We start from the raw sequence: 11,170 nt of genomic DNA on the forward strand, positions 1-11,170 counted from the left end.
GCATCGGCTTTCATCTGCAAGGACTACCCTATTTAGCCTTAGTGTTTGTTAGGCGTTGTAAAACCAAGATATTGGATCCTTGTTAATAGTTTGCTAATGTATGTATTTCATATAAGGTATTAATTGAATATTGTATGTATATATAGGTTAAGGTTTTCCTTCCCCCCCCTGGATCTCCTACTATCGTATGCTAGGGAAAGAGTGTTTTTTCTTACTTCCACTGTTTACTTTCTCTTATTTCTTAGCATGCTAGTTAGGTAGGCGATTGAGGAAGTGATTGATTTGTTGTTGTGTGTGCTTGTTGTGTTCTTTCTCCCCATCATTCAGTTTTCAGAGGGGTTCTTTTGCTATGTGTTGTTTTGTAATAAATTATTGTTAATTTAGTTTGTGGCTTTGTGTATCCTCTCTGAGATTGTGCTCTTTGAGTGTTGGTTTGTCAGGGATCATACCCGTTTTGTGGTACTGATCTGAAATACAGGTCAAAAAGAACCTTAAAAACTTCAGACCATCTTGAAGTTCCTAACAAGAGTGGCGACCGTGAAACAGGATCCTGACTGACATTCCAACCTTGGGGAGTTTTTCTTGGAGAGGTGTACTCAGGAGAATTAGGTGGTTGGGGAAAATTAACCTATTTAGTCTTTTATTATTTTCGCCTTAGTTTTGGAAGATGCCTTTAGTTGGGGATAAATCTGAGGAGGCGGCAGCGCTATTTTTAGCTAGTCCTGACTGGGAGGAGGAAATTTTTGAGCTTAAGAGAGATGAGTTATCGTGTCTAGCTGAGCACTTGAACTTAGGATTACCGACAGAGATTAGGAAGGGACAGTTATTGCGTGAGGTCCTTAAAGCTATTAAAGGTGGTAAGAGTAATGTAAAGGAAACAGTAACGCCTGGAGATCCAGACTTTGGTAACAGTAGTAGTGATGAGGAGATAGGGAAGTCAGGTAGCCAGGAGGTGAGTGAGTTAAGGTTGAAAATCCTTTCCCAGGAGTTTAAGCTTAAAGAGCTGGAATATAAGACTTTGCAAATGAGGGCTGAAGAGCGCGAAAAGGAGCGAAAATTTGAGTTGCAAATGCGTACGCTTAATGCTAGTGATAATAATCATAATGATATCAGTAATAATAACCATAATAATCGTTTTGACCTAATGAATGCTTTGAAATTAATGCCAGTATTCAATGAGGAAGATGTTCCCGATTTCTTTATTTCGTTTGAACGAATTGCGAAGAAATTGTCTTGGCCCAAGGATATGTGGACCACTATGGTTCAGTGCAAGCTAAAAGGGAAAGCTCAGAGGGTTTATAACACTTTAAGCGAGGATCTGTCGGCTGATTATGATTCTGTTAAGGCCATTATTCTTAAGGCATATGATTTGGTTCCGGAGGCTTATCGGCAGAAGTTCCGTAACCTTAAGAAAGAACCCGGGATGACCTTTGTTGAGTTTGCAAGGAAGAAGGAACAGTTCCTTGACGATTGGCTTAAATCAAAGGAGACTGATTCTTTTGAGAAATTAAAAGAATTAATTTTAGTTGAAGAGTTCAAAAGAATGGTTGTTAGGGAACTGAAAATTCATTTAGATGAACTTAAATTGTATTCTCTTCAAGAAATAGCCATAGCTTCTGATGAGTATTCCCTTGCTCATCGTCAGGACTGTGTGAAAGAGGTTAGTGGTAAGAGGTTCCCTCCTCGAGGTAACGGTTGGAGGGGGAATAACCGGTATCAGACAGATCACAGCAGCTTTTTTGACAGTTCGGTTGGTGACCGAAGAAAGAATAAGAAGGAAAATGACGATAAGGGTAGTGGTAGCGAACCACGTAGTTTCGTAAATAGCAGTAGGAATGGTAGTGGTAGTGGTAGTAGGTCCTCGAGGTCCGATGTAGTTTGTTTTTGGTGTCACCGACGCGGACATGTTAAGGCAGATTGCTTTGCGCGCCGTAATTTTCTTGAAAGGAATAAAGAACCCGTAACATTGGTATCAGCGGAACAACCGCAGAGGGAGGAGTCAAAATGACTAAGATTTGATAAGTATATATCGGAAGGTACTGTTTACGTTGATAGTGCTATGCAATGTGGTCGTGGTGTGAAGATTTTGAGAGACACGGGTGCCTCTCAGTCACTGATATTGCGGAGTTCAGTTCCCGATGATGTTGTCTTTAGGAATAAGAATTTTGTCTTGTTGGGTGGATTTCCCGATACAGTGGCCTCTTATCCACTGGAAGAAATGTATTTAAAGACTAAGTATTTTCAGGGTATGGTTAATTTGGCCATAGTAGATGCTTTACCGATTCCTCGTGTAGACGTTATATTTGCCAATGATTTAGCGGCTGAAATTGAATGTGATGTATTGCCTATTTTGACTTTGGTAGATCTGGCAGGTGACCAGATGAGTACAGATAATTTGGTGAATCCTGTGTCTGTGGTGACGCGATCTCAGTCTAAAGAGGTTGACCTCGAGGAGATTGAACTCGATGCCGAGTTAATTAATAGACAGACGACTGACATTGTGACTGGTGTTAAAATAAATAATGTCGATAATAATGTATCTTTCCAGGGCATCAGTTGGGATGCAAAGGCTTTTAAGGAAGCCCAAGGAAGTGAATTTAATAACTTAGAACTCAATGATGGTAGCGATCTTTCTAAACCTGTATTTATGAAACAAGATGGTTTATTCTACCGTGTGAGTAGGTCAGTTAATGTACCTGCTGACGAGGTAGAGGTAATTCGGCAGCTAGTTGTGCCGGAAAGGTATAGACGTAAATTATTGTTTCTCAGTCATGAACATAACCTCGCGGGTCATTTCGGGGTTAGGAAGACTTTTCAGAAATTGGCACGGCATTTCTTCTGGCCCCAGATGCGCCGTGAGGTTAAGAGACATGTGTTATCTTGTAAGGTGTGCCAGGTTGTGGGGAAACCCAATCAAAAGATCCCTAAAGCCCCTCTTATTCCCATTCCTTCAGTTGGTGAACCTTTTAAGGAGGTAGTTATAGATGTAGTGGGCCCTCTTCCACGGACGCGCGGAGGTAATGAATATCTCTTAACCATGGTTGATAGGGTAACGCGTTTTCCTGAGGCTATACCTCTGAGGAGTATTAAGGGTGAGAAGGTGGTGGAAGCCTTAGTCGGGTTTTTCACTCGATTTGGCATTCCTAAAGTTTTACAGTCAGACTGTGGCACCAATTTTACAAGTAAGTTTTTCAAAAAGAAAATGGTGGAACTAGGTGTTAGTCATGTTACCTCTTCTCCTTATCACCCAGAGAGTCAGGGTCAGGTGGAAAGGTTTCACCAGACTCTGAAGTCGGTTTTAAAGAAATTTTGTATTGAAACAGGTAATGAATGGGATAAGGAGGTTCCTTATGCCCTATTTGCTATACGGTCTGTACCTAATGAGTCTTTGGGGTTCTCTCCTTTCGAACTGGTATTTGCCCATTGTGTACATGGCCCTCTTGATGTGGTAAGAGAGCATTGGGAAGGAGAGACACCCGAAGTTAATGTATTAAATTATGTATCTAGTTTACAGGGAAAGCTGAGGAGAGCTTGGGATTTTGCTCAAGCGAATTTGCGTAAAAGTCAGGCAATAATGAAGTCCAATTATGACATTGGGACCAAGATTCGTATAATTTTTAAACCTGGGGATTGTGTATTAGTTTTATTGCCTATACCAGGTAACCCCCTGAAAGCTCAGTTTTCAGGCCCATGGAGGGTCCTGAAAAAGTTAAGTGATGTAAATTATTTGATTGAAACCCCTGGTAGGAGACGAAAGTCTCGAATTTGTCATGTAAATATGCTGAAGCCCTTTGTTAGTAGAGATGTAGATCAGGTAGTAGAATCAGTAGTAGTGGATCCAATTACAGTAGTGTCTGTAGAGGTAGATGAGAATCTTTTAGTTAACAAGAAAATGTCTGTTAATCCCGATGTTTTGTCAAGCAATTCCGATATTTTAAATAACCTTTCCACTAAATTTCAGCATTTGAATTCTGAGAAATCGGAAGCTTTGATTGGTATCATCCACAGGTACAAAGACTTGTTTCAGGATGCGCCAGGTAGGACGAATGTTTTGGATCATGATGTGGACGTTGGGGATGCTAAGCCCGTTAAACAGTGCCCGTATAGGCTTAACCCCATCAAGAGGAAAATCGTTCAGGAGGAGGTCCGCTATATGTTGGACCATGATTTAATTAAACCAAGTTGTAGCCCTTGGAGTTCTCCGGTCGTGTTGGTTAAGAAGGAGGGAGGCCAACACCGCCTTTGCTTTGATTATAGAAAGGTCAACGAGTTGACCAAGACAGATTCTTTTCCCTTGCCGAGGGTGGAGGACTGTATAGATCGAATTGGATCTGCCAAGTTTATTACAAAGCTAGATTTGCTTAAAGGATATTGGCAGGTTGGTCTTTCCCCTCGTGCTAGGAAAATTTCCGCTTTGTTACAGGCGAAGGTTTATATGAGTGTAAGGTTATGCCCTTTGGCATGAAGAATGCGGCTGCCACCTTCCAAAGGCTGATGAATCATATCACTCAGAGTTTGGAAGGTTGCGTCGTGTATATTGATGATTTAGTGATATATAGTGATGATTGGGAGACCCATTTGGAAAGACTCGAAGCTTTGTTTAAGGCGTTGAGAAAAGCTGGATTGGTGGTTAATTTGAGGAAGAGCGGTTTTGCCCAGGCTACGGTTTTGTATCTTGGGCATGAGGTAGGTCTGGGTAGAGTTGCTCCTAAGAAAGCTAATGTAGAGGCTGTGGCTGGCTTTCCTGCTCCTCAGAACAGGAGAGGGGTCAGGAGGTTCTTGGGTATGGTCGGGTATTACCGACGGTTTATAAAGAACTTCTCTGAAATTGCAACTTCTTTGACAAATTTATTAAAGAAAGGAGTAAAGTTTGTATGGTCCAAGGAGTGCCAGGAGGCCTTTGAAAAGTTAAAGGCAGTCTTAACTAATTATCCGTTGCTACAATCTCCAAATTTTAATCTCCCTTTTAGCCTAGCGACGGATGCGAGCGACGTTGGGCTTGGAGCGGTTCTTCTCCAGGAAGATGATGCAGGGATGGTTCACCCCGTCGCTTACTTTTCGAGGAAGTTATCGTCGGCAGAGACAAGATACTCGACTATTGAAAAAGAAGCCTTGTGTTTAATAAAAGCCCTATCTCATTTTTCAGTCTATTTGAGTTCATCACTTCATCCTATTTTGGTCTACACAGATCATAATCCTCTAGTATTCATCCAACGGTTTAAGGACAAAAATATGAGGTTGCTTAGGTGGAGTCTGTTTTTGCAGGAATTTGATCTTCAAATTAGGCATATAGCTGGGAGGGACAATGTTATTCCTGACGTATTATCTAGGTCCTTTTAGGAGTAGGGAGTGGGTCTTGGTTTGGTCTTTAGGTTAGGCATTAATGACTTTTTCTTTCCAGGTGATGGTTTAATTTATCTGTTTTCTCTGCATTAGTAACTAAAATTAGTTCTAGTATTTAAAGTAATTAGTTTGAGTTTTGCCCACTCTTTTGGTTTTGATCTAAAAAATATATATATAAATATAAATATATTTTTTCCTTTTGATGGGGAGGTATAAGAAATTAACGTAATTTATTCAGTTTTGCAGGCCCTTTTTAACGTATGCTTTGCTTGTTTAATCCAGTTTCTTTTGCCTTTCTCTCTGAAAGCTGGATTTTGGGTCTTTTACCTTCCCTCAAGGGTTGTTATTGTTTTATATTGATACTCCACCCATGAAGTTTGTTTCTTGCTTTTCATGTTTGTGATGGTGATTCGGCCATTCGTCGTCTGTGCCACGTCATATTTGCCCCTCTTCCGGAGCTGTCGAGGGGGCCTTGTGGCATTATCTCAGGAGTTCTGTTCTCGGCTCCGTCATAGAAGGACCAGTGTGCTATAATTTTTGGCAGTCTACGGCAGTTTACCTTTGGGGTAGAGGATACTTCTTGTTGCACACCTGCATCGTGTTGCGTCACTTGTGAGTGACTTTGTGTGCTCGTGCCCTTAGTTTGAAGCTGGAGTGGTTGGGGCCTGTTGCTGGAGGCTTGGACTCGGTGCCTCACCGTGCTTATCTACCCGTTTTCTTCTTTATTTGGAGGAGAGCTCAGCATTTGCTCTCGTGAACGGCCCATTGTGCGAGCGTAAGATACGCTCTGTATTCTCCTGCCTCTGCCCTTACACTGCGCCCTTGGAGTCGTGAGGAGGCCCTCCAGTGGCGAAGAAGAGTAAGCCCACTTTATTTTATTATTATATATTTGTTATCGTCATTAGTTTCTCCGTGCGTCGGAGCAGCATCCCTATATCTTTTGGAAGGACGTCAGTTGTACGCCTACAGTGTGCCAGCATCGGCTTTCATCTGCAAGGACTACCCTATTTAGCCTTAGTGTTTGTTAGGCGTTGTAAAACCAAGATATTGGATCCTTGTTAATAGTCTGCTAATGTATGTATTTCATACAAGGTATTAATTGAATATTATATATATATATAGGTTAAGGTTTTCCTTTCCCCTGGATCTCCTACTATCGTATGCTAGGGAAAGAGTGTTTTCTTACTTCCACTGTTTACTTTCTCTTATTTCTTAGCATGCTAGTAGGCTATGGCCCTGAAATAGTTTAACATGTATTTGACCATGAAGGTTGCTACTGGTTGTACGATTTTGTGGATAATGCTCTTGGGTATCAAGGGGGGGAACTGTCCAGTGTCCCGGACTGCTAATAAGAAGAGTCTAGCCCTTGGCAGGATGGCAGTTAGACGTCTAGGCAGGGACACAGACTGTCAGAGGGGCTGGATAACAGGTTCTGGAAGAGAATTCCAGGTTAGCATTCAAAGCCGAATGAGTTTCTCTCACATGAGCTTAATAGGCGGGTCAAAATATGAAAAAAAGGGGGTCAACCCCCAACAAATTGCTAGAAATTGTTTTTTGCTTGTTTTTGGTTTCCTGATATCTGTAGATTAACATACTAAAAGTCTACCAAGATTGACTACTGGAAAGTGGGTAAAATTGGGTCAGTTCAAAGATGGGCGCCAAAATTTGAAAATTCATTGAATATGTTTCCTTGTCGATAACTCGGTCATTTTTCACCCAAAACAAATAAAGTAAGAATGTTTTCCTATGTTTTTGAGTTTGTTCTTTCAATTGGAATTGGTTTTATTTGGGTGTGGTCATGCCGTGGGGTGCATTGGGGTACCCTACCCCCAAAATGGAATTTTGTCGGTTTCATAGGGAAGTATTTGTCCTCAAATCTAGTCCAAACTGGCAAAACAATGCCTTTTCATTTGTTTTGTTCCTCTGTGTCTCTACAACTATACATCAAAAGTTTGCAAAATTGGAGGGCTTGAAAGCGGGCAAAATTGAGCCTATTCAAGATGGCCGCTGTGTTCAAATGACCCTCGGACTTAGTTTTCATTCCTTGACTTGCACAAAACATGCCTGTTTTTTTAAGTATTCATTTTATCTTAACTCAGATTCACTTAGACATATAGTTTGCCCATGTCTTATTCCTGTCCCTGTTCCTGTACCCACTGTACACAGCCCCCTCCGTGCCCCCAAGCCCAGCCCCCCGGCTCAAACACCCCATTTTCAGTACAGGAATCGCATCCCTAGTCTACATTTGACTGTTATTCTCAGTTTCATATTCTTACCATATTCACTGTTAAGGGAAGGAGAAGGAACTCACTCAGGTAATATATAACCTTAAAATTTTTGTATGCTTAGCTTCCCATAAGATTTATAGTGCATCTGTTTGCATCATGTTTCATTTAAACCATACCGTTCCTTAAAAGTAGTGGTGGCCTGACCAGAGGAAGTGGGAATGACAGAGGATGTCAGGACCATTTGGACACTGTCATCGTCCGTCTCTTCGGCATACAATCTTGCGATGCAAGAGTTCACAGAACTATCATTTACTTCCAGTGAGCAACATAAAGAATCAACAACACCAAGGATACAAAGAGATCAAGAAGACAGTGTGAAACTCCTGCAGAAACTTCTTGACTGCAACCCATTCTCCAAAGATTCTGAATTAAGAAATGTTGTGACTGGGGTAGTGGCCAATGAAGATGTTAATGTGCATGAATATGAAGCTGTGGGCAAAGCGATAGTACAGAAAATGATTGGCCAGCCAATATTTACCTATTCCTTTAAACGAAAGGATAAAGTCAAAACTCTTGGCTACTCTTCGTCAGTGAAAGTTAATGCCGATCAAGTGATCAATCCTGAACTCCTATTTCAAAGATTTCTTGTTGTGTCACAAGCTGGGATTTAACATTACAGGATATTATGGACTATGAACTCAGTCCATATCCTCCCACTCTTTTGAAGCCAAACACGTTTTTCAGAAAGCAGACAAGCCTCAGTTGGCCGAGGCTCTACGTGATTTTGTGAGTCAATCCTCTAGTAATGCTGTGATTACAGAATCGATACCTGAATCTGAACATTTTGTTCTTGATGGAGGATCTCCTGCATCGCTTATCATGGAAAAGTGGGATCAGCTACGGCAAAATTGCTGAAGAATATGTCAATTTCACTTTTTTCCAGGTATGGAATGGCTACCGTAGTTTTTGATGGATACAGTGGTGAGCCCAGTATCAAGGACAATGAACACCAGAGGCGACAACGTAAATCACACCAAGTGGTGCGTTTTGACTCCAACACTGTTTTTTTCAGGGAGAATGGAGGACTTTTTGTCTAATGGTTGCAATAAACAACAGATGATCAACCTGATCTGCGACAAACTGAAAGACAGGGGATGTGAGTTATCCATGCACATGGAGATGCAGATGTTGACATTGTCAAAGCTGCAGTGGCATCTGCAAAACACAGAGACACAACTTTAGTTGGAGAAGACACGGACCTTCTAATTCTACTTTTATACTATACAGAAAGGGAAAGCAAAAAGCTCTATTTTCGATCGGACAAACTGAAATCTAAGTATGTTTACGATATCTGTTCTCTGAAAGAACTCCTAGGATGTGAAGTTTCCAGGCAGTTGCTTTTGTACATGCGTTTACAGGTTGTGACAGCACATCAAGAATTTTTGGTATTGGTAGAAGGCTCTATTTCAAAAAGTTGATCAAACGTGACTCTGTCATTAAGTCATGTGCGGCAGTCTTCACCACAGCAGATCAGGAATTGTCCACGATTGTTGATTCTGGATGCAAAACTTTTGTTTCTTTGTATGGAGAAAAGTTGGGACACCCCTGGCAAACCTACGAAACACCTTGCTTGCGAAAAAGTATCATCTGCAAAGTCATTTGTAAAACCTGAGAAGCTGCCGCCAACAGTATCTGCTGCCAAGTACCACTCACTACGCACATTTTATCAGATCATTGTGTGGATGGGAAAAGACGGAATGATGGACCCAAAGAACTGGGGTTGGAAACAGGAAGATAGCTTTTGTTGCCAGTTATGACAGACCAGAAGCCAGCTCCTGAAAGGCTACTTAAAGTGATTCATTGTAACTGTACATCTGGCTGTTGTAATACACGTTGTAGTTGCAGGAAGATATCACGGTCTTCCATGTACATCCGCATGTGGACCTTGCCAAGCCGAAACTTGTTTCAACCCAAATAATGAATGTACAGGGGACCCTGACGCAGATGCTGATGACAACCGTGCAGACAGTGCTGTATTTTAAACCACAATGTTGTGAGCAGAACACTGGCATAAAGGCATTTAAAATTGGTTGATGTTAGTATTAACTTTCTGTTTAAGTTGTGTTTTCCGCTATGCAATTATGTCATAATACCGGACCATCTCATAATTAACTGATGAAGCAGAAGACTAAACTCGGTTAGTCTAAGGGTGAGGAGGTTGAGGATTGTTCAGGTTGTTGGCATCACTCATGTATTCTTTCAGAGGTCATTATGCCAATTTACCTTGGCGTTTTAGTCTCTTGAGGAGGGGGAGGGGGTTAATGGAGAGACTAACCAAGTTAAGTTTTTGTGGCATCAGCTGATTTTGAGATGGTCCCTAACGTCATGTGTTTATCTTTTTGTGTCACATGGAAATCATAATCCATAACTTATCAGAGTCTATGGGATGTCATATTTTAGTTCATCGAAAGTCAATATTAACCAAATGTTACAAGGTTTGACACCATGTATGACAAGTAGTGTATATTGCATGGCTTATAACTGTGACGTATGATCATGAGGGTGAGGTGAGGCCTTTCAAATTTCTGGTACCCATGGTATTTTTTCATTCAGATTAATTATGAGGGGGTCAATATTTGGGTTTACTGCAATTTTTTTACTGTCCCGAACTACAAATCAACATTTTACGTCATTATGACGTAATATTACGTCACAGGCTTGTCCTAATGATGTAATCATTATCTCATTTGAATCTTAGCTATCATATTTATATGTGTTTGTAATACATTTATGGGGTCTAAAACCAGCCATTTAGAAGTTTGCTGTACATTAATTGTTCATCGGCAGCCATCTTGGATATTATGTAATTTTACCACTTTCCGGTTGACCAAATTTGGTAGACTTTTGGGATGTACTAAAGTAGCCCCATACAAACCAAAAATAACCAAAAATGTTTTCTAGCAATTTTTGGGGGTCAAATCCTATTTTGACTTGACTATAAGTAGGCACGACGGAGGAATTGATCAATTAGATTTAATTAGCCCGTGGTAACTCTATGGAGGGAGTAATCTAATTCTGATCACTGAATTAATTCAGTGATCAGAATTCGTTTAACTGTGATTTTTATGCAATTTATGGAACACTACAGTATCCTCAAACCTAAAATAGTGCTATCAATAGAACCTATGCCTATACGACAAAATTAGCAAACCCTTTCTATACGGACTTACATCATAGGCCTACATACACCTAGGCTAACTTACATCAAGCATCAGCTACTGTTTACTGTTACTCCTTACCTTAAATAGTTAAGCAAAATTTATTGCAATTGTCAAAAAATGGTGTAAGACACATAGACATAGGCTAGCCTAGTTTGAAATATGTGCAAGAAATAAAGCCATAATAAGGGAAGTACATTATTGTTATGTAAAAGAAAAAATAGCCTCTTCATATTTATCATCATATTTATCATAATGATGTGACAAAAGGCTTCAGCACAAAAGCCTATAAAAGATTATATGTATCTGAAAAGTTTTCTTGCCCATCAACATTTGCTGGCATGCGGATACCATATGAATAACTAAGCCTACCTTTCTAGG

General features: G+C 40.6%; 1 protein-coding gene across 1 annotated transcript; it reads left to right on the top strand.

Annotated features, from left to right (window-relative positions):
- The first annotated feature begins 2,059 nt into the window (after positions 1–2,059).
- On the top strand, positions 2,060–7,581 carry LOC136827112 (uncharacterized). The gene is made up of 4 exons (XM_067084871.1): positions 2,060–4,313; positions 4,424–4,863; positions 6,613–6,792; positions 7,510–7,581. The coding sequence occupies exons 1-4, from the start codon at positions 2,060–2,062 to the stop codon at positions 7,579–7,581; spliced, it is 2,946 nt and encodes a 981-aa protein (XP_066940972.1).
- The last annotated feature ends 3,589 nt before the right edge of the window (positions 7,582–11,170 follow it).

The sequence above is a fragment of the Macrobrachium rosenbergii genome, chromosome 41 (assembly GCF_040412425.1).
Source record: "Macrobrachium rosenbergii isolate ZJJX-2024 chromosome 41, ASM4041242v1, whole genome shotgun sequence".
Lineage (NCBI taxonomy): Eukaryota > Metazoa > Arthropoda > Malacostraca > Decapoda > Palaemonidae > Macrobrachium > Macrobrachium rosenbergii.